Here is a 24,427-nt window from a genome sequence, read left to right as displayed (position 1 = left end):
ACGGAAAGACCGTCTGCCGCTTTTCTGCCAGTAGGCAATCGGGGGCGGAAAAGGCCAATAACATGGTGGCGGTGTCTTGCAAGCACCACCATCCATAATATGAAGTGGCATTTTTAATGCCTTTCCATGGCGAAGACTCCTCCATGGAAAGGCATGTAGAGTTTCCTTTGGGGGACCATTGCGGGCCCCCAGAGAGGTGGAGGTAGGAGGCAGCACTTCGGGGGACCCATGGTACCACCCCAACATTGGCACTGTGCCTGTCACGTTGTGCAACATGCATATATTGAATTGTGGGGGGTGCTGCTTACAGCACACCCACCACAATGTGATATATGCGGGATGCCACCGCCACCATGGCAGTGGCATCCTAATTGGCCGTGCGGGACCGCTGCACCACTGGCGGCCGGTCCCAGCACCGATAGGGTGGCGACCCCCATCCTAATAGACCCCTAAGTTGTTTGTTTTATATTTTTATGGTTGATTTCAAAGTTTGTTAATAATCATAAATTAAAATTCGTGTAGTGCCAGAACAGGGAAAGAAAGCAACAGCAGTTATTTTAGGTCCCCTCTGAGACAGCACTTGGCTGTCTCTTGAATTACCTTTTGTAATTTTACAGTGAGCTTAGAGGCCATTACAATTGGTTGGCTTCATTGTCACTCTCATTTGCTTACTTCTTATTTGGCAGCTTTCAAGGGCTTTCCTTCCTCTTTTTGTGTTTATCCCTCACTTGGAGCATGGGCGCATTACTGTGTCCTTCCACTGCTTACTTTTTAAGGCACTATGTTTTGTTGGTTTAAGCAATTCTACAGTGTATGTGTGTTTTCCAGCTGTCTATCTTGTGTACTTCTTTCCCCTCTGGGTTCCTTCCCCATTAACTTTTCCCACCACCCTACGTTGTCAGGGTACAACCACACTGCTGTACAATATGATTGCAAATCATTGTCAAAGTAAACAACTCTCGTAGGCAAGGCCTATTGGCTTTTCAATGCTTGTTAGTAAATATGGCTTTGCACTGCTTTCGCTCCCAAAGCGCCACAGCACCGTAACTTGGTTGCTCTGTTTTGCTGCGCTAAAGTTTTGCAAATATTTTCCCCTATGCTTAATTCCACTTTCATAATGTTAGTCGATATGGATTCATGCTTATTTTCTCCTGCTTAGATTGTGTATTTGTTTGATTAGAAATGCCTGTCTTCTACGATGTTTCTGTTCTCCCTAAAACACTCTGGCGCTCTGGAGGGATTGTAGGAACTATATAGAACTGCTAATTAAATAAAAAAAACTCGTAAGCTAAAGTCACTGCGCTAAAACATCTGCAAGAAAAAAATCCAACATGCAACCCCACGCATAAAAAAGGCAGAGGTGAGTGATGCTTCTCAATTGAGTAGATCTGGTCTAGTGGCAAAGCTGCTGATTGCAAACTTGGAAACCTTGGACAGAATCCCGGCTTTGGCACTTCAGTGAGAATCATGTGATTTTGGATAAAGCATTTACTCTCCCTCTACCTAAAATCGAAATATGTCAAATGAAACTCTGTAGTTCAATAATTTACAGTGCCTTTCAAGTTATTACCTTATTATACCACCTATATGATACCTGTAAGACTAGCAACTCCTTACATAATGCAGTCTTTGTGACTGCCCATCCGCGGCATCCTCTGTCCTGAGTTTTCCCATGTTTCTTATGTCATTCAGCTTCATCTCTTGATTAATATTTATACAGGTAACTTTCATTGGACATCTCTCATTCCCTTCACTTGAACTAATTCTGGGAATTTTCCAATACTCTTCCCACTCTGAAAAACGATGTACACCTGCCATTGTCAGAAGTACATTTCTGATCTTTTCCTGGTTTGGAAGGCGTCAGAGAGGATTTTCTGAATATTAAAGTTTGTGGGTGTGCACAAGTTCATAGGACAGCCAGCACTGCAACATCTATCGTTTGACCCACGAGTAGATTTACTCACATGAACAATTGTTGTGACTTAACCATTTTATGGGTGCAAATACCCAAATGAAATCAACAAGCATTAGCAAAGCAAATAATAGGTATGGCATTGGCTGCTTGTCTCTTGGCAATTCGTGTTTTGTTTTGTAATTTTTTTTGCAAAAGTTATAGTTTACAATACTTCAGGGCCATTGTGTATATTACAACTTGGAGTTGTATGTTAAGGTTTGAGCTTGGCAGTCTCAGCATCCTTAGTGCTGCTGGCTGAGACTCCAGGCCTAGCGAAACAACACTTTTAAGGAATGGACAAAGTTAAAAGCAAGTTAAACAATATGTCTAGTTTTCATCATCTAATCCGCAGGTTGCCTTACTGCAGTGCGAAAATAAGTCAGCAGATTGTATTCAAATGAGAAATCTTACCTACTATGCCCAGCTTTGCGGAGAACATGAGAGCAGCTCCTATTGGTAGCCCAATGAGATAATATCCCACTGCAAACACCACAGCACCCATGAGTTGTTTTCCAGACCCTCTGAGCACTCCATTGGCTGCACACTGTAGCAAACATGCAACACAATCAGTAAGTCACATTTCTAATAAGTGCAATGATGTATTTAGAGATTCCAGCTCAGCTCCTGTACAATGAATGAATAAGAATAGGAGGGAGTCTGCAGAGTCCGACTAGGACCCAATGGGTAGTGGCATAGCAGGCACTGTGTAAAACTGAAGAGGACATTAACATAAGCAGTTTAAGATGGAAACACATTGTAATTCAGAAGACAATAATTTGGAATATTATTGAAAGAAATGATGTGAGAAATTCAAGAGCCCTATAATATGGGCATATTACGAGGGCAGCACTCTGATTAATGAATGTAAAAAATTATACGGGCACATCATGAAGGCTCCGCTGTAGGCAGGATAAACAAGGGGGCCTACATCTAGAAGAGAAGATAGCGAAAGCTCAGAATTCCTTCCTCGCTTGACTTTATGCCCCTAGAAGAATGTCGGTACTGCAGAGGAGGAGATGAGAAGTCACTGCTTGGTCATCTTCTGAACAAAGTGGTACTTCCTACGGACCCTACAGGAGGAGTACGATTTGGAAAGAAAACCTCAATTAGGAAAACTGCTCTTAAATGCCCCTCCACTTCTTCTTCCTTTTTCCCTCAAAGACAATACTTTTGCCACCATTCTTTATGTTCCTCATTAGGTATGTTGAGGTATGTTTAGTATAGCGACTCCAAATGTGTTGCTACAAAAACACAGTGGCAAGAATATTGACAACAATTTAACTTCACATATATTGCTTTGCCCCTTTGTGTATCTCAAGCAACACAGCTATGGATGTGAGAATAGTAAAACCTTCACTTACCTATATAACATTTTCTTCACAACATGTTTGCGGTTCATATTCGGAGATACAAGAGTATGGTCAGCATGAATTGTGTATATTTGATCTGGCATACATTATGTACTTTATAATGCGTTCATGAACTAGCAATGCCCAGCATTAAATATCCACATTACTACGTTTCTTACTGTGCTCATTGATGCCCAGCATGAATTTCCTATATTTCTGACTTTGACAGATGATTTAAAAATGGTTAGGCTGAAAATATTGAAAGACTATTAAACGACCAATGTGTGTTTTGTAGACATTGGTTAAAACAGTTAACATCCGTGTTAACAAAAAAGAAAGTTACAATTAAACCTGGTTTATATTGATAACATTAAATTTGTTATTGGAAAATATTATACTGAGTGTTCATTTTATCAGTGACGAAAGAAAAGAGTACCTTGAAGACTCAATTGAAACTTGAATAATATTCTGATCACTTTAGGGTTGACGTACAAAGCCATTTTGCAGTCGCAAAGTCAGCAATTCACAAAATAACAGGGTTTATGATTGCAAAATAGCTTTTTGTTATGTACTAAGGTCATTTTCAGATTGGGTAACATGTTACCAAATCGCATAATAGATTTAGAAAAACATTGCGAATTGCAATTTGAATGGGGCATATTTAGGGTGTTTCTTCCAAATCGCAAAATCTGGTCACAAAAATTTTAAATCTTACTGAAACCTCAACGGAGATGTGAACCATTTGGCAAATGAGAAATAGGCGCCTTTGGTACCCTTTCCCTTTTGTGAATGTTAAAATAAAATTTGGCGGGGAGCAGTTAGTGGTCCTCGGGACCAGTTCTAACTCACAAACAAACAAAAACACACACAAAAAAAACTTTTCTTTTTGAATGTAACCCTCTTTCTTGTAAAGAAAATGGGCTTCAAATGAAACAAAAACAAACTTGGTCCCTTTTCAATGTCTAAACAGTTCCGTTATTTAAATCTAGCGAACCCACCTTTGTGTAGCAAGTGGCATTTGATAAAGAGTCTTGGACTCGAAACGCGTCATGCCCAGAAAACCTTTTTAATAAAGAACTTTTCTTACGGTATTGCTTGTGTGGCCTGGATTACGTGACAGAAGTTGCACGTGTTGTTGAAGATTTAACTGAAGTGTCTGACACACTTCGAGACCCGGCCCCGATCCACTTGGGAGAGGCACCCCCTTGTCAGGTACATGGGACGGAAGCGAGAAGCTTGTGAAGGGGAGCCCCCCGTCTGCGAAAGGCACAGAAATGGAGTGCATGATGGAAGAGGCTACTACGGATGGCCCGCCTCAAAAACGAAATGACTGAACTTTTTCCAGCAGCCAGGATTGGCAGAGGGATTGACCGAAGCACGGCGTACTGAAGGCAGGAGCCTTGCAAGATTTTAAGCTGCCCAGGTGGTAGTGAAATAATTACCGGCGCACCATGACTGGGATACGGAAAATTCCTTTTAAAAGCATGAATTGCACCCAGATCAAGATGCACTAAGTGAGGTTTCACCGCGATCAACATTGGAAACCAGCAAAGAATTTGGAGCAGTTGTGGAGCATTGTGGGTATTGAAGTCCCAGCATTGAAAATCGAACATTAACCTGAACTAAGTGGCAAGGTAACCAGTAAGTCAACCACTATGGGACTAAAGAATTCATTAAGAATTGGTACTAAAGACTTTGCCATTAGGTTTGAAAAAACAAGTTGCCATGAAAGAAAGAAAAACTTGAAAATTAACTGCTCCTTTAAAATCTGGGAAGTAATGGACTTGGTCCCTTTTCAATGTCTAAACAGTTCCGTTATTTAAATCTAACGAACCCACCTTTGTGTAGCAAGTGGCATTTGATAAAGAGTCTTGGACTCGAAACGCGTCATGCCCAGAAAACCTTTTTAATAAAGAACTTTTCTTACGGTATTGCTGGTGTGGCCTGGATTACGTGACAGAAGTTGCACGTGTTGTTGAAGATTTAACTGAAGTGTCTGACACACTTCGAGACCCGGCCCCGATCCACTTGGGAGAGGCACCCCCTTGTCAGGTACATGGGACGTAAGCGAGAAGCTTGTGAAGGGGAGCCCCCCAGCTGCGAAAGGCACAGAAATGGAGTGCATGATGGAAGAGGCTACTACGGATGGCCCGCCTCGAAAACGAAATGACTGAACTTTTTCCAGCAGCCAGGATGTGCAGAGGGATTGACCGAAGCACGGCGTACTGAAGGCAGGAGCCTTGCAAGATTTTAAGCTGCCCAGGTGGTAGTGAAATAATTACCGGCGCACCATGACTGGGATACGGAAAATTCCTTTTAAAAGCATGAATTGCACCCAGATCAAGATGCACTAAGTGAGGTTTCACCGCGATCAACATTGGAAACCAGCAAAGAATTTGGAGCAGTTGTGGAGCATTGTGGGTATTGAAGTCCCAGCATTGAAAATCGAACATTAACCTGAACTAAGTGGCAAGGTAACCAGTAAGTCAACCACTATGGGACTAAAGAATTCATTAAGAATTGGTACTAAAGACTTTGCCATTAGGTTTGAAAAAACAAGTTGCCATGAAAGAATGAAAAACTTGAAAATTAACTGCTCCTTTAAAATCTGGGAAGTAATGGACTTGGTCCCTTTTCAATGTCTAAACAGTTCCGTTATTTAAATCTAACGAACCCACCTTTGTGTAGCAAGTGGCATTTGATAAAGAGTCTTGGACTCGAAACGCGTCATGCCCAGAAAACCTTTTTAATAAAGAACTTTTCTTACGGTATTGCTGGTGTGGCCTGGATTACGTGACAGAAGTTGCACGTGTTGTTGAAGATTTAACTGAAGTGTCTGACACACTTCGAGACCCGGCCCCGATCCACTTGGGAGAGGCACCCCCTTGTCAGGTACAAGGGACGGAAGCGAGAAGCTTGTGAAGGGGAGCCCCCCGGCTGCGAAAGGCACAGAAATGGAGTGCATGATGGAAGAGGCTACTACGGATGGCCCGCCTCGAAAACGAAATGACTGAACTTTTTCCAGCAGCCAGGATGTGCAGAGGGATTGACCAAAGCACGGCGTACTGAAGGCAGGAGCCTTGCAAGATTTTAAGCTGCCCAGGTGGTAGTGAAATAATTACCGGCGCACCATGACTGGGATACGGAAAATTCCTTTTAAAAGCATGAATTGCACCCAGATCAAGATGCACTAAGTGAGGTTTCACCGCGATCAACATTGGAAACCAGCAAAGAATTTGGAGCAGTGGTGGAGCATTGTGGGTATTGAAGTCCCAGCATTGAAAATCGAACATGAACCTGAACTAAGTGGCAAGGTAACCAGTAAGTCAACCACTATGGGACTAAAGAATTCATTAAGAATTGGTACTAAAGACTTTGCCATTAGGTTTGAAAAAACAAGTTGCCATGAAAGAAAGAAAAACTTGAAAATTAACTGCTCCTTTAAAATCTGGGAAGTAATGGACTTGGTCCCTTTTCAATGTCTAAACAGTTCCGTTATTTAAATCTAACGAACCCACCTTTGTGTAGCAAGTGGCATTTGATAAAGAGTCTTGGACTCGAAACGCGTCATGCCCAGAAAACCTTTTTAATAAAGAACTTTTCTTACGGTATTGCTGGTGTGGCCTGGATAACGTGACAGAAGTTGCACGTGTTGTTGAAGATTTAACTGAAGTGTCTGACACACTTCGAGACCCGGCCCCGATCCACTTGGGAGAGGCACCCCCTTGTCAGGTACATGGGACGGAAGCGAGAAGCTTGTGAAGGGGAGCCCCCCAGCTGCGAAAGGCACAGAAATGGAGTGCAAGATGGAAGAGGCTACTACGGATGGCCCGCCTCGAAAACGAAATGACTGAACTTTTTCCAGCAGCCAGGATGTGCAGAGGGATTGACCGAAGCACGGCGTACTGACGGCAGGAGCCTTGCAAGATTTTAAGCTGCCCAGGTGGTAGTGAAATAATTACCGGCGCACCATGACTGGGATACGGAAAATTCCTTTTAAAAGCATGAATTGCACCCAGATCAAGATGCACTAAGTGAGGTTTCACCGCAATCAACATTGGAAACCAGCAAAGAATTTGGAGCAGTTGTGGAGCATTGTGGGTATTGAAGTCCCAGCATTGAAAATCGAAAATGAACCTGAACTAAGTGGCAAGGTAACCAGTAAGTCAACCACTATGGGACTAAAGAATTCATTAAGAATTGGTACTAAAGACTTTGCCATTAGGTTTGAAAAAACAAGTTGCCATGAAAGAAAGAAAAACTTGAAAATTAACTGCTCCTTTAAAATCTGGGAAGTAATGGACTTGGTCCCTTTTCAATGTCTAAACAGTTCCGTTATTTAAATCTAACGAACCCACCTTTGTGTAGCAAGTGGCATTTGATAAAGAGTCTTGGACTCGAAACGCGTCATGCCCAGAAAACCTTTTTAATAAAGAACTTTTCTTACGGTATTGCTGGTGTGGCCTGGATTACGTGACAGAAGTTGCACGTGTTGTTGAAAATTTAACTGAAGTGTCTGACACACTTCGAGACCCGGCCCCGATCCACTTGGGAGAGGCACCCCCTTGTCAGGTACAAGGGACGGAAGCGAGAAGCTTGTGAAGGGGAGCCCCCCGGCTGCGAAAGGCACAGAAATGGAGTGCATGATGGAAGAGGCTACTACGGATGGCCCGCCTCGAAAACGAAATGACTGAACTTTTTCCAGCAGCCAGGATGTGCAGAGGGATTGACCAAAGCACGGCGTACTGAAGGCAGGAGCCTTGCAAGATTTTAAGCTGCCCAGGTGGTAGTGAAATAATTACCGGCGCACCATGACTGGGATACGGAAAATTCCTTTTAAAAGCATGAATTGCACCCAGATCAAGATGCACTAAGTGAGGTTTCACCGCGATCAACATTGGAAACCAGCAAAGAATTTGGAGCAGTGGTGGAGCATTGTGGGTATTGAAGTCCCAGCATTGAAAATCGAACATGAACCTGAACTAAGTGGCAAGGTAACCAGTAAGTCAACCACTATGGGACTAAAGAATTCATTAAGAATTGGTACTAAAGACTTTGCCATTAGGTTTGAAAAAACAAGTTGCCATGAAAGAAAGAAAAACTTGAAAATTAACTGCTCCTTTAAAATCTGGGAAGTAATGGACTTGGTCCCTTTTCAATGTCTAAACAGTTCCGTTATTTAAATCTAACGAACCCACCTTTATGTAGCAAGTGGCATTTGATAAAGAGTCTTGGACTCGAAACGCGTCATGCCCAGAAAACCTTTTTAATAAAGAACTTTTCTTACGGTATTGCTGGTGTGGCCTGGATTACGTGACAGAAGTTGCACGTGTTGTTGAAGATATATATATTTATATATATATATATCCACGCTCTCTGTGCCACGTAACACTTACAGTGCACTCGCAGGCGGGTGCCGGTTGCGGTTGTGGCAAACCGCTTCAATTACTGCTCCATTTCTTTCCTATTACAAAGAATTGCCGCACTCATAAAGGAGAAATCAGGCTGGCAGCAAGAAAGACTGTTTATTTGTGTGCAAACGGGCAAACAAACGTTTCAGCACAAGGCTTTCCTCAGTGTTTACACAGCATCACACAGAGCATGTTTATGAAGCATTATCAGTACAAAAAACAGGAGCACACGTTTTTCGGGCATTGAGATCGAGAAAGGATCCCTAGTCTCCCAGCAACCATGAGCCCCATTGTTGTAAATAAAACAGCGATAGTGTTAAGCATTCTCTGAAGACATGCTATCATGTCTTTATTCTAGTTTTCCCGCTCGTATTCTAAATACGGCCAGACTCCATTTTGTTGTCCATCTTGTAGGCTATACATTACCATGTGCTCGCCACGAGGCGAGTCCTACCTCACTGATTGTCACCCCTGGAGTTTGCCCAGCAACAGGCTATAAATAGTTCTTTGTGCATCTAGCGCATGCTCTGTAGGAGTCACATCTGTTTCTGATTAGCGAAGATTGGAATGTGCATTTCGGCGGGTCTCAAGAACCGTTAACTCCACCCATGTATCGATCATGTTCAAGAAATGTCCATATATGGTCGTAAATCTTGTTTTGAGCTGTAACCGCCTACTTATGAGCCCCTTCTTTGTGTATAAAAGGGGACCACATGTCCGAGTTCGGGGTGCTACCTCATACAATACTGAAGAGTGTTGTGTGGGCTGTAGTACCACCTTTAAAGGTTTATTAAACTATGTCTTTGTATTTCCAGTCTCCGTGCCAACTTCTTGTGTAGTCTGAGGACTCTGTGTACAGAAGGGCGGACCCTTTCCCACTCGCAGGCCTTGCTGAGGCCTGTACTCATCAGATTGGCGCCCAACGTGTGGGGCTCATCGACGACTCGGATGCTCGAAGGATTAGTCGTGACGAAGGATTGGAACCTTGCCGGGGACGTGATCACTGTCAGCGGTGCCTTTAGTCCTGGCATCCCAAGGTATTCTTCCTTCCCTTCTGATCTGACCATCTGGGTGGCGCCGGTCATCGACTGAGACCTCTTCTGTTGGTTTGCCGTATAGTGGCCATTTGGGCGAATTTAAAACTTTGCAGTTGGAATCTGGCCGCTCTTGATTGGTAAGAATCGTTGTACGGTACTTTCTGCGAGCCTTTGGTAGTCTTGACTGGCAAGGCAGTTTTAGAATACGCTTGCCCCGACTATTTTGTTTGTTTGTTTGAGGTGACTAGTCATATTGTTTGTTTGGTGATATTCATATATGTGTTGCAACTCATATAGGCAGGCAATGTGGAGATATTTCTCCTGATCTTTGGATTTGAGCGGCGCAACGTTTTAAGTGCCATTTTAATTATAATATTGCATAGTTTGCAGTAAATTTAGACATGCCTGTTTTAGCGCACTTCGTAAGTGGTGCTGCTGTTTTGGAAATGACCAGTTGATGCTTGAAGAATCACAGCCGGCCCCCCCGGAGGGGGCGCCGAATAGGGACATGTACATAAAATTTGGGCTTTCCACATAATGTACAGCACGTTGTGGCGGAAATATACCAAAAAGGATCCTGAATTGCGATGGCCTATGTACGGGTCATTTGATTTGAGGAAAATTGAGTATGTGAAGCAGTGTATGTGTAAGCGGCGAGTGAGACAAGATATGTTTGAGTGTCTACGTATGTGGTTGAAAGAGGTGCGGGAGCGTGAGAAGCGTGAGCAAACACTGATTGAGAAAGAGCAGCGAAAGAGTGAGCGTGAGAAAGCGCATGAGGCAAAAAAAGTGAAGCAAAGGAATTAGAAGACAAACAGGAGAAAGAACGTCGGTTGCAAATATCTGGCCAGTATCCTGTTCGACAGCCTCTTTATCCTGTCCTTAATAAATCAGATGATGATTTTTTGTTATTAGATCGCTCTCCGCCCCCTTAAGCCGGCCCGTCTGCCCCGAGAGGAGGAGATCAAGATTCTAGACCGCCCGGACCGAAAGTGGATACGCGGTCTATGTTGTTGACCGAGCGTATGGCTGATCTCCGTAAGATTGCCTACCGGGTTAACAAAGATGCTGTCTCCCTGACAGATTTATTGGCCGAGCTTGAGGCGTGGGGGGATAGGGAGAAACTATATTTTACTGAATTTGTTTCCAATGAAGTAATAACAGCTTTTCGGAAATATTCAGAGGTTCTTGAACCAGATGATGTGATAGCTGATTCAAAGGAATTGCGTAAAGGTCTTTTTCGTCCTTCTAAGGTGCCTGATGCGATTCGACGGTTATTTGCGTTGCGGGATGAGATGCTTCGGTTACGGGATGGAGCGTGGAGAAGGAAAGCTGACGAGCAGAAATATAATCCGAGTGGTGGGGGGAAGCATTCATCCATCTTTTATTCAGATAAGATTGATGCAGTGCATGTTAAACCGATGCAGGAGGCGGCGCCTTTGTATGTTCCCCCTAAAGGAGCGGGTACTAGTTCGAATAGAGGGTCACCTGATGCTCAAGGGTATTCCATTTATAACTGGGTTTACACTCCGTGGAATAGAGCAGATGTTATGGCATTGAAGGCGGCATTACCTGATCCACGAAAGAATCCCGCAGCCTTCTATGAGGAAGTAGAAGGGGCTTTGAATTCCTGTACTATGACCTTGGCCGATATTGATTTTTTTTCAGACTTATATTACCCCCAGATATGTGGAGATCTATACGAAAGGTAGATGCCTTTCAGACATTCAAATTTAAGTGGGCGGATCTTGAGGATGAGGATAGGGAGAGGAAACCTGCACAGAAACCGCCCCAGTCCATTTTAGATTTGCCCGCTGCTATTTTGACCAAATTAAAAACGCTTATCCCCCCTAAAAAGATTGATTGGACCATGTTAGGGTCATGTAAACAGAAAACAGATGAATCAGTCTCAGATTTCTTTACACGATTTGAGGAAACCTTTCATGATTTTAGCGGCCAGTTGCTTACGGACGACACGGGCCGACATCTTTTTGTAGATAAATATGTTTCGAATTTATTAGCGGGAGTAGCAGCTCGATTGAAAGCGAGTGAAAGCTCCTGGACGACTTCGACGCCAGCATCCCTCCTGACGATGGCTCAGCATTATGTGCGTCAGGAATTAGAAGTTAAGGGTAGTGAGGAAAAGAAATCTAAAGATCTCAAAACGAAGGTTATGTTAGCGCAAGTGTATGGGCCGCCTCGTAGAGCTAATGAAAGGGGCGGTCGGAATTTTTCTAGTTCCATCTCGGGCCGTACTGATTTGGCCCGGGATCAATGTGCGTATTGTAGGCAGAAAGGCCATTGGGCGAATGAATGTCCATTGTTGCGTGCACAGAGGCAAGAGCGTGGGCAGGGATTTATGAGGGGTAGAGGAGGTTTTTCAGACCCTAAGGGAAATGCGAATGATCGAGCTAGGTTTGAATCAAATATGCGACCACGAGATGGGTCTAATGTTTTTGATCGACAAAACCAATATCAGATGTCTGATTATGCACCTCCTGAACAGCATGATTCACAGTATGCATAGGATTGCGTAGGATGGGGTAAGGAATCAGTTGAAGTGCCAGTAGATCAGAGGGGTCCTTATGTTGCAGCACGTGTTTTGGGTTCTACTGATCAGTTCCTGGTTGATACAGGAGCTACTCGTAGCGCTTTGTCTAAAAAATTGGTTCCGAGGGCTCCCCTGTCTGGCTCAATGATTACGTCAATAGGGTTCGATGAAACGCCTTCTGTTAGCCCACTATCACAACCTCTTGCACTTTATGTAGATCAGTTTGTTGCACCATGTCCATTTTTGCTTTCCCCGAACACGCCTGATAACATTGTGGGCCTGGATATGCTCAAGCATTTTCGGGCTATGATCCGGTGCTCCCCTGAGGGGGTACGTGTTATCCTGAATGACAATTATCCAACAATGGAGAGGGTGTGTATGATTAAGGAAGCTGCTGCACTGGCCTCTTTACCTCATACTTTATGGGCCACCTCAGATACTGATGTGGGACAGATGATCGTTCCTCCAGTGCACATTCGTGTAAAGGAAGGAGCTGTATTGCCACGCCTACCTCAGTATCGGATCTCACAGGAGGGGGAAGAGGCGCTTGTACACATGATACAGAATCTGATTCAAGTAGGGGTGGTTGAAGAAGTTCCATACAATGTGTGTAACAGTCCTATACTACCGATTTTGAAGAAAGACACTGACACTAGGATTTATCGATTTATTATCGATTTGAGGGAGGTCAACAAGATAGTGATACCTCAATGCCCAGTGGTTTCTGATATTACGACACTTCTTACAATGGTCCCGCCAACTGCAACAAAGTTCTCTGTTATAGATTTGAAGAACGCTTTCTTTTTGATCCCTATTCATCCTGACAGCCGATATCTTTTCGGATTTACGTTGCAGAATAGATCATACAGATTTTGTAGAGTTCCCCAAGGCTATACTGAGAGCCCTAGCATTTATAGTCAAGCGTTGAAAAGACAATTGGATTCTTTCATACTACCTGAAGGTGTGGCGCTTATACAATATGTCGATGACATCTTGTTGGCAGCCGGTACCCCTCAACAATGTGAGGAGTGTACGTTGTCTTTTCTTACCTTTTTGGCATCCCATAATCACAAAGTATCGAAAAAGAAACTGCAATATTGTAGACCAATGGTAACCTACTTAGGTCACCTTTTGTCTAAGGAGGGGCGTGCACTTACACCAGATCGTATTCAAGCCATTTTAGACACACCAGCACCCTCCACGCAGAAAGATGTTCGAGCTTTTCTGGGTCTTACCTCCTTTTGTAGACAATGGATATTAGGGTTTTCATACATAGTTCAACCACTGTTAGCCCTTTTGACAAAGGATACTCCAGTTCCCCTTCCATGGGCAGATGAATGTGAGAATGCTTTTCAGCAATTACGTCAGGCCCTCTGTTCAGCAACAGTGTTAGGCACCCCTGATTACACGAAGCTCTTTACATTGTATGTGCATGAGAGAGATGGATGTGCGTTATCAGTGTTAGTGCAGATGCACGGCGATAAACAGCGCCCTTGTGCATACTTCTCGGCAATGCTTGATCCTGTCGCTCGAGCACTGCCTGGTTGTCTTCGTTCAGTTGCAGCAACAGCTGTGTCAATACGCCAGAGTGAAGGGATTGTGTTATCTCATAAGTAGTTAGTATTGGCCCCCCATGCCATTGATGCCCTTTTGAATCAGACAAAGACACAGCATCTAACTAGTGCTTGTCTGACAGGATACAAGCTAACGCTGTTGGCTCCTCACATTACTTTGAAGAGATGTGCAACACTGAATCCAGCCATGTTGTTGCCCTTCCCAGCGACTCAGCCGGAGGCGCAAGAGACACATGACTGTGTCTTTGTGACTGAGGAACAGACAAAGGGTCGTATCGATTTGCAAGATACGCCCTTTACAGATGTGGATGGAGAGCTGTGGGTGGATGTGTCTTGTTTAAAGCTACAAGATGGGACCACCTCCGCAGCATATGCAATCACTACGTTACACACAATAGTGGAGACAGCACGCATACCGCAGAAATCAGCTCAAGCAGCAGAACTAATAGCATTGACACGAGCTTGCGAGCTTACAGCAGGATTATGTGTGAATGTCTACACCGACAGCCGCTATGCTTTCGGAGTAGAGCATGATTTCGGCCTGCTATGGAAGGAAAGGGGCTTTTTGACATCACATGGAGCGCAGATAATGAATGGAGAATTAGTACAAAATCTCCTGACTGCATTGACCTATCCTAAGAGGATAGCTATAGTGAAATGCAGTGCGCACAAGAAAGTGACAGACAAAGTGGGACAAGGAAATGCTTTTGTAGATCGAGTAGCACGGTAAACTGCGATGCAGCCTGGCTCCACTCCAATGTATGTTGTGAAGTCACAAGCCGAGCGGTGGCACGATCCTAGAGAAAAGGTACTAGAGATACAAAAGACTGCTACTGAGAAAGAATGAGAGCAATGGTCCAAAGATGGAGAATTGGATGACAAAGGCTATTGGAGGAATAAGCAGATGGATAGGTGGAAGTTACCTACAGCTTTCGTACAACCTATGGTTCAGATGGCACATGGGCTAGCACATGTTGGAGCTTCGGCAATTGTGAAATTGATTACGCAAGTTTGGGAGCATCCAGAAATTGCTAGCACGGCTAAGAGAGTAGTACAGACCTGCATGATTTGCCTTAAATACAATCCAGGTAAAGGGACACGAACTCCAGCAGGAGGATTTGCAACACCCACTGCACCTTTTGAAGTATTGCAAATGGATTATATTCAGCTGGAACGCTGTAATAATCTGAAGTATGTCCTGGTTGTGGTTTGTGCATTTAGCAAATGGATTGAAGCATATCCTACGAAGGACAATACTGCAATGACTACTGCTAAGGTGTTGTTGAAGGAATTCTTCCCTCGATTCTGTGTTTGCAGATTGTTGTGGAGTGACAAAGGGCCCCATTTTGTGGCGGACGTTATTAAATATGTCCTGAAGGGATTAGGTATTGTACAAAAATGTCATGCAGTGTTCCACCCTCAGTCAGCAGGATTGGTGGAAAAGTACAATGGCACTCTTAAGTTAAGGATCGCGAAAATACAGGCTTCTACCTCTCTGACTTGGCCAGATGCTTTGCCTTAGGCATTATTGTCAATTAGATCAGTACCGCATTCTCGGATGGGCCTGACGCCCTATGAGTTGTATTCGGGCGCCCCATGAACATATGGGGAGTGCCCAAACCGAGCTCAGTGTACGATGTACCTTGTGTTTTAATGAATGACTATTTGGCACAATTAACTGATAGCTTGGTTTCTATTAATCAGCAGGTTCGAGAAGCACTCCCTGACCGGTCCACAGGAGAAGGCCATCACCTCCGACCTCGCGATTTCGTTCTGGTAAAGTCCTTCGAGAGGTCGAGTAGTCTGGAGCCGAGGTGGTGCAGTCCTGAGCAGGTCCTCCTGGCTACTAGAACAGCAGTGCGGGTGACCAATCGCAGAAATTGGATCCATTCTATTCACTGCCGAAAAGTATAACCTGACCTGGTGGAGCCTGCGGTATTGACCGACCATCGAGATATCCTGACTACGGAAAGAGGCCGTGCTGTGGTACCTGACGAATCTGAGGAGTTCTTCCCGGACCAGACAATCTCTGCATCAAGAAGATACAATCTACGACCAAGAAAAGAATCTGCAATTGTGTGAGAAGTTGTCAGAACGGTCCCTAGGTCAGTGAAACGGAGAGCCAATGAGGCAAGGGGGGGGATCAGCCATGCATTAGAGTAGTGATACCCGTCTTGGCCTGCTGGTGAAGAAAACAAGGGCTACCTACGGGGTAAGAGTTCTGACAACACTTTAGTTTCAGGAAGATACTGTGTACATTTGTTTAAATGGATAAGAAGAAGATTTTTGGTTCTGTAGGGTTCATTATCATCTTAGCCGTCCGTCGTTGCTACAGTCATGTGGTTTGTGGAGGATAAAGCTCCTGCCCGTGAGCTATATGTTGTGTCCACTCCAGTCCCTGATGAGCACTTTTTCTATACTCTTCCATATCAAGAGTTGAAACATCGACAGTCATATCTGAATAACACTTTCATTCAGATGTTGCATCATACCCACGTTGCTACAAATGCTACAGACTGTTGGATATGTGGGATGATGCCAGCGCAACAAAAAGAAAGGGGGAACGCCGTTCATACCTCTTTCTTTCTCTCATAATGGCTCTTGTAGAGCATGGTACACTTTGCTTTTTGCTACGAGAAAGCCTACAGTTGGAAGATTGCTTTTCAAACTGAATAAAGAATGTCATCAAAATAAAGAAGGTTATCCACAAGCCAGTGGAACTATATGGGAGTGGGAAGAGTATCGACCGGACAATGAATCGACACCTTATATTTTCACGAACACTAGAGACATTGTTGGACAAGAGAAGTTTGTGATTTCAGTGGCTCAAGCACAAGCTGATTTGTGTGTACAGAGTTTAGGCCATATTCCTGTGGGTGTTAGTGATTGTATTGTTGTATTGAATATTTATGGCCTTAATAATAGTACTTTCCTTGCCTCTCATAACACCTATTTTGTATGCGGGAAAAGAGGTTATTATCGATTACCAGCCGGATGGTCTGGAGTGTGTTATGTATCGTTTTTATTGCCACCTGTATTTCTGGCACCTGCATCATACCACAAAGATTTGAAATTATTGGATAATGTGACTGTAAATAGATTCAAACGAACTTTAACTGTAGATGACGTTGACCAGACTGATACTAGTCTGCAACAATATATAGATTTCAACTTAGGATTGTTTTTCTTTGTGGGAGCTGCTCTGAATAGTAGAAAGATACGACGATTAACGCGAGTGGTGGAAGCTGTTACCAATCAAACTGCTGAGGCTCTTGGGAATCTTACTGAAGAGTTACAAATTACTAGGATTGTTGCTTTACAGAACCGAATGGTTCTCGATGTGGTGTTAGCAGATAGAGGCGAAGCTTGTAGAATTATTGGAAGCAGCTGTTGTGTCTTCATCCCCGATCATACTCCTTCTGTGTATAAAGCTATTAACAAATTACATAAGATTGCAGCTGATATACATGTTGAGAATGGATCCTGGACCTTTTCTGGGTGGTTTTGGACCTTGATTTCTACATGGGGTTGGAAGGTTCTTACTGGGCTATGCATAATTTTTGCCATATTATTCACGTGTTGTGTATGTATCCAATGTAGTCCAATGATATGTTCTTTATGCGTTTCATTTTGTGTGCCTAATAAACAATCTATTGCAGAAGCTACCCATAAGAAAACCATAACTAGAGAGGTAGCTGAGATGATGAACATCGACATAAACGATGAGTATTTAGATTATCCAAGGAAACCGAATGTCCTCAGCAAATGCTGAAAGGGTCGTCTGTTGTAAATAAAACAGCGATAGTGTTAAGCATTCGTTGAAGACATGCTATCATGTCTTTATTCTAGTTTTCCCGCTCGTATTCTAAATACGGCCAGACTCCATTTTGTTTTCTGGCGTCCATCTTGTACGCTATACATTACCATGTGCTCGCCACAAGGCGAGTCCTACCTCACTGATTGTCACCTCTGGAGTTTGCCCAGCAACAGGCTATAAATGGTTCTTTGTGTATCTAGCGCATGCTCAGTAGGAGTCACATCTGTTTCTGATTAGCGAAGATTGGAATGTGCATTTCGGCGGGTCTCAAGAACCGTTAACTCCACCCATGTATCGATCATGTTCAAGAAATATCCATATATGGTCGTAAATCATGTTTTGAGCTGTAACCGCCTACTTATGAGCCCCTTCTTTGTGTATAAAAGGGGACCACATGTCCGAGTTCGGGGTGCTACCTCGTACAATACTGAAGAGTGTTGTGTGGGCTGTAGTACCACCTTTAAAGGTTTATTAAACTATGTCTTTGTATTTCCAGTCTCCGTGCCAACTTCTTGTGTAGTCTGAGGACTCTGTGTACAGAAGGGGGGACCCTTTCGCACTCGCAGGCCTTGCTGAGGCCTGTACTCATCACCATCTTGAAGTGTCGAACCCTACGTATTTACTATAGATATTCAACATCATACTTCAAGGTACAATAAATGGCTTTTAATATGTATAAATGTGTCTCAATTCACACAGATGTTCCAATATTTTACATCTGCATGTACAGATACATTTACTACTTGATATCACAATTGTTATGTTTCTAAAACCACCATGCCTTCTATGCCTATTTGCCAGTAGCAACCACCCTAAAACCCTCATACAGAGTATCCCCTATGGGGAGTTCCTGAAGCTAAAGCGTAACTGCACTAAAGACCAAGACTTCGAGGTGGCTGCCTCAGAGAGTAAGGCGAGGTTTAGTGTCAGAGGGTATGACCACACCACACTCGATAAAGCCTTATGCAAGTTAAGGCATATTCCAAGAGATTCTCTCTTGCTTGAGGATAACATGAGAACCAGGGAACAGAATGGAAACAAAGGAAAATTCAGAAGATCACTCCATATTCTTCTGAAGCAAATTATCTAAAGAAATTGTTCAGAAAAAACTGGTATATCCTTAAAACAGATAATATCATTAAGGACGACATTCCGAATCAGCCCCTGGTTACATTCAGCAAAGCGAGATCTCTGAGAAACATGCTGGTCAAGAGCCATCTAGACAAGGTGCAACCATGATTTAACACGCTAAAAGATATGAGAGTATTTTTTCCTTGCAGCAAATGCAAAGCTTGCATAAAAAGTAAAAGGGTTCTCACCTACACATTACTGGATACAGGCGAGGTAAAGGAGATTAAGAAATGTTTAACCTGCAGTATTACATACGCAGTATACTGTTTGGTTTGCCCTTGCGGGTTACAATATATAGGGAGTACTATCCATCAATTGAAAATACGAATCCTGGAACATCTTAGAGCCATAGACAAAGCTGATCAAGCGTATCCTGTCGCCCGTCATTTTGCCACGACAGGAATAAAATACGGTACTATGGCCTAGATACTGTTACGTCCACGGGGAGGCAATAGACTGCGAAGTCTTAGACGCTTAGAATCAAGATATATCATAAATCTCCTTAGAAAGTCCCCAAGAGGCCTGAACTGCGGTGAAGAACTAGGGGTACATTTTGGTAAATAAATAGGTTTAGAACCCAAGCTTGTGATGATGTGAATCCTGGAAAGGTAGTAAATTAATTGGGAGCTGTAGATTAGACGGTGGAAATCATGTTTTCATGTTTTATATTCCACAAAACTATCCAAAAGGATATTAAGATGCAGGGGGGAGTAAATATGTAGCCAATGTAAGAATGAACTCACATAGATAAATGAAATAATATGCCTAAGTTGTACTAGCGAGGAAAGATTTTTTAATGTAAACTCAATGAAAGCGAGTCACACGAAGGTGGGATTATGTATGGGATTTATGAAGGGACTTTTGCCGATCCACGGCGAGACAACAAATAGAAGTCATGGTGGTTTTAGAAACATAACAATTGCGATATCAAGTAGTAAATGTATCTGTACATGCAGATGTAAAATATTGGAACATTCGTGTGAATTGAGACACATTTATAAATATCACCAGCCGTTTATTGCACCTTGAAGTATGATGTTGAATATCTATAGTAAATACGTAGGGTTCGACACTCCAAGATGGCGCTCATGGTTGCTGGGAGTCTAGGTGTCCTTTCTCGATCTCAATGCCAGAAAAACGTGTGCTCCTGTTTTTTGAACTGATAATGCTTTATAAACATGCTCTGTGTGATGCTGTGTAAACACAGAGGAAAGCCTTGTCCTGAAACGTTTGTTTGCCCGTTTGCGCACAAATAAACGGTCTTTCTTGCTGCCAGCCTGATTTCTCCTTTATGAGTGCGGCAATTCTTTGTAATAGGAAAGAAATGGAGCAGTAATATATATATATACATATAAACAAAGAAATGGTGGTCTACTGAACCCAATTGTGTTAAGTCGCAATTTACAATCTAGCTCATGAATATTGATGAGATAGGTCAGATTGCAGTTCACTGCAATTCTTTTTGAACTGACCTATTGATACAAAGGTCAGCTTGCACAATTCCTTTCTCTTCACAAGAATTTGTTTGACAATTTGAACCACTTTGGGAAATTTCATACATCAGGTCCTTTATTGGTCCTTTATACCTTATGATTATGTAAATGAGAAATTACCGGTGGCTACTTGCCAATGGAATGATCCTGAAGAATAGGGATACTTATTCATGACATTGACATCCATATCATGCTAATTAACCCATCTTTTGTAGACTTGGGTGTATAGACTGAATATCGACTTTTAAATAAAAACATACCCAAATATCGAGTTGGAAATATCGTGATACAGAAAAATCGACAGCAAGAATATCAGGGTGAAGAATATCGACTTTAAGGTAAGAAATATAATTTTACAAAATGTCGAAGTTAGTAATATCATTTGCAAGAATATAGTTGTTTAAATATCGATAGTGTTATGTATTTTATTATGTATTTTAAAAGTTTGTGATTTATTAATTTGTATAAGTATTGATTTTCTTTTAATATGTGTTACAGTTTTAGTAGTTAATAATTTTATGTTAATTAAATTTTGTGTTTTTTAGTTCTGTAGTGGGTTGTGGGTTTATCGGGGAATAGGGTGGGAAGTAATTTAATTAGAATACTTTCATTAATATTTTGTCTGTATTAGTATTTATTTAATTTAGATTTTATAGTGTTAATTGTGGAAATACATTTATTATTAGGTAATTATTCATTGGTTGTTATTTTTTATTAATTAATTGGTAATTATATTAATTGTGTTATTTTATTTTTTGGGAGCGGGTTGTGGGGTTATAGAGGGATAGGGTGAGAAGTAATTTAATTACACAAAATGAATTAATATATTTTATTTATTACTATTTATTCAATTTCGATTTTATAGTGTCAAGTGTGGCAATACATTTATTATTAGTTAATTATTAATTGGTTGTTAATTGTATTAATTAATTAATTGATAATTATGTTAATTGGTTTTTTTTAGGAGCACATTGTGGGTCTACAGGGGAATAGGGTGGGAAGTAAGTTAATTATAATCAAATTATTAATATTTTTTATGTATTAATATGTATATGTTATCATGTTAATTGTGGGAATTTTTTTTTAATTAAATATTCATTCATTGGTTTATCATTATTAATTGGTAATTATGTTAATTGTGTCATTTTTGTCGGAGTAGAATGCGGGTTTATAGGGGAATAGGGTGGGAAGAAATGTATTTATAATTAATTGTTAATTAATGGCAATTAATTAAAAATTAGATATGGCAATTGTGTAATTAATTGAGATGTGAGTTGTAGGGTTTATAGTGGTAAAGGTTGGGAAGTAGATTTTTTTAAATTAATTAATACGTTGTTAATTGATATTAATTGAATAATGTAAAATGAGTTATGGAAATAATGTAATGATTTTTAGTTGTGTGTTGCAGTGTTCATTGGGGTAGAGGGTTGAAAGTATTTTAGGTTTCATTATTTAATAATTAGTTGCTCATTAATATTCATTCATTAATTGATCAATATTTATGGTAATTGTTTATTCTTAGTTTGAATGTGGATTTTGGATTTATAAGGGTAACGTTTGGTGAGTAAATTAATCTTTACTAGTTTTAATTTGTTTTTTAATCAATAATATTTGTTTATTTGATAATTAATTAAGTTATTTATAGAGGTACAATATTTTAGAATTTTAGAAGTGTGTTGTGAATTGTGTGATGTTAAATAAAAATACTAAATTTATGTAACAATTATTGTTTTTGTTTATAATTAATTTCTATTAAATATAGTTCTTTTTTTTAATTTTTCTAAAGTATTGTTGATAGGTATTTATTTTTTTACATTACAATATGTTTCTATCTTTTGTCATTTTAAATATTTTTATATATGTTTCTTTTTTGATTTTTGAACATCTTTTGTATTGAAGTGGAACTCCCTCCCCACACGCCTCAGAACTACCCAGGAACATCTCGCCTTCAGGAAACGCCTCAAGACCTGGCTCTTCGAGCAGCAGTAGCCCCCCCCCTCCTCCAGCGCCTTGAGACCCTCTCGGGTGAGTAGCGCGCTCTACAAATGACCTGATTGATTGATTGAAGTTGATATTTTGCTTGTTTTTAATTTTGAATTGACTTCAGTGTGAATAGTAATTTGTACCCCTCCGCTATCCAACACTTTCCCTAATGTTGCACTCACTGGAGTGGGAATCGTAATTTTTTCCCCTCCTCTAACCAACACTTTCCCTACTGTTGCACTCACTGGAGTGAGAATAGTCATTTTTTACCCCTCCACTTTCCGAACCTTTCCCTACTGTTGCAGTAATTGGAGTGGGAATAGTAATTTTTACCCCTCTGCTATCCAACACTTTCCCTACTGTTGTAGCAATTGGAGTGGGAACAGTAATTGTTACCCCTCCGCTATCCAAAACACTCCCTACTGTTGCAGTGATTGGAGTGGGAATATTAATTTCTTATCTCTCCGCTATCCAACACTGTCCCTACTGTTGCACTCACTGGAGTGGGTATAGTAATTTTTACCCTGCCGCTATCCAACACTTTCCCTACTGTTGCACTCATTGGAGTAGGAATAGTAATTTTTACCCCTCCGCTATCCAACACTTTCCCTACTGTTGCAGTGATTTGAGTGGGAATATAAATTTTTATCTCTCCGCTATTCAACACTTTCTCTACTGCTACACTCACTGGAGTGGGTATAATAATCTTTACCCCTCCTCTATCCAACACATTCCCTAATGTTGCACGACTGGAGTGGGAATAGTAAGGTTTACCTCTTTGCTATCCAACACTTTCCCTACTGTTGCACTCACTGGAGTGGGAATCGTAATTTTTACTCTTCCGCTATCCAACACTTTCCCTACTGTTGCAGTCATTGGAATGGGAATAGTAGTTTTCACCCCTCTGCTATCCAACACTTTCCCTACTGTTGCACTCATTGGAGTGGGAATAGTAATTTGTATACCTCCGCTATCCAACACGTTCCCTACTGTTGTAGTATTTAGGGTGCAAAATGTAAGTTTAAAAATTATTCTATATTGTAATGTTTTAATTTATAATATAATTTTTTTTATTAGAATTTATGTTATAGGTGTATGTATATATATATATATATATGGGAGATGACTACAGGAAGCTGAATACTACTGAGCAACCTGCCGGAAGTAATTGGAGTTGTTTCCCTGCAAGGATACGAGTCGTTGCCCCCCCCCCCCCGCATTCAAAGAAAGGCAACCGCTGAAACGGGATTCCTCTGGAGCCGTGTCGGAGGCCGCGTCGGACGAGGTTTTCGCAGAAGGTAGAAGGCACAAAACATTGTGGGCAGAGTGGTGTGCATGCGGCAGAAGCGGCGGGATTGATTTCAAGTTTACCCATTTCTTGCCTGCAGTTATTACTGAACAATATTTTCAATGCCGGCGGACACGCTCAGGGACCGTGAGGCGGCAGCCTCTGAAATGTTTAGTAACACACTACCTATCAACCTCATGACATCGGAAGTGGGAGGCAATCCAGTAAACACTGAGGGCAACTTAAAAGACAAAATACAAGCACTTGAAATATTTATGAAGTCTGAACAAAAAAAACAGCCAGGCAAACTTACATTATGAATCAAATTGATCAGTCTAGCAACTCATCCAAAGCCCTATTCAATATAGTTAAAGGCTTTGTATCACCTCCAGCCTGTCAAGACCTCTGTGATTCATTAGCAAGCTATTTTCAGGAAAAAATCACGCAGATTTATGCTAATTTCCCAACTATTAAATCTCAGAAGCTGGCAATTTCAACTGGACTAGATGAACTGGAGATACCATCAGCTAGTGCTCTTGACCAGTTTGAAACAACCACATTCGACAAGATCTCTAACTTATTTTTGTCGGCTAAATCTGGTTCACCTAGCGATCTATGTCCTCCTAAAACTATGGCCCTTCTAGCTTCCAGTTGTGCCCCAGAAATTCTCCAAATTTTTAACTGTTTGATCCAGTCAGGTATTATTCCTTCCCTTTGGAAAGAAGCATATGTATGACCTATCCTGAAAAAACCTACAGCCGACCCTAAGGTGCTTAGTAACTACCGACCAATATCTTTGCTACCCCTGTTGGGAAAGCAATTGGAAATCATTATAAATC

At 41.7% G+C, this 24,427-nt stretch overlaps 1 protein-coding gene across 1 annotated transcript in view; it reads right to left on the bottom strand.

Moving 5' to 3' along the window:
- The window catches only part of LOC147730243 (multidrug and toxin extrusion protein 1-like), a 574,971-nt gene that overhangs the window by 83,646 nt on the left and 466,898 nt on the right, over positions 1-24,427 (bottom strand). Inside the window, exon 15 of the mRNA XM_086955004.1 lies at positions 2,366-2,498. Within this exon, the coding sequence (XP_086811130.1) occupies positions 2,366-2,498 (133 nt within the window). The remainder of the gene's footprint in view (positions 1-2,365; positions 2,499-24,427) is intronic.

The sequence above is a fragment of the Lissotriton vulgaris genome, chromosome 2_1 (assembly GCF_964263255.1).
Source record: "Lissotriton vulgaris chromosome 2_1, aLisVul1.2, whole genome shotgun sequence".
In the NCBI taxonomy this organism is placed as follows: Eukaryota; Metazoa; Chordata; class Amphibia; order Caudata; family Salamandridae; genus Lissotriton; species Lissotriton vulgaris.
Note: the sequence above shows the minus strand (reverse complement) of the source record. Positions and strands in the feature narration are given on the sequence as shown.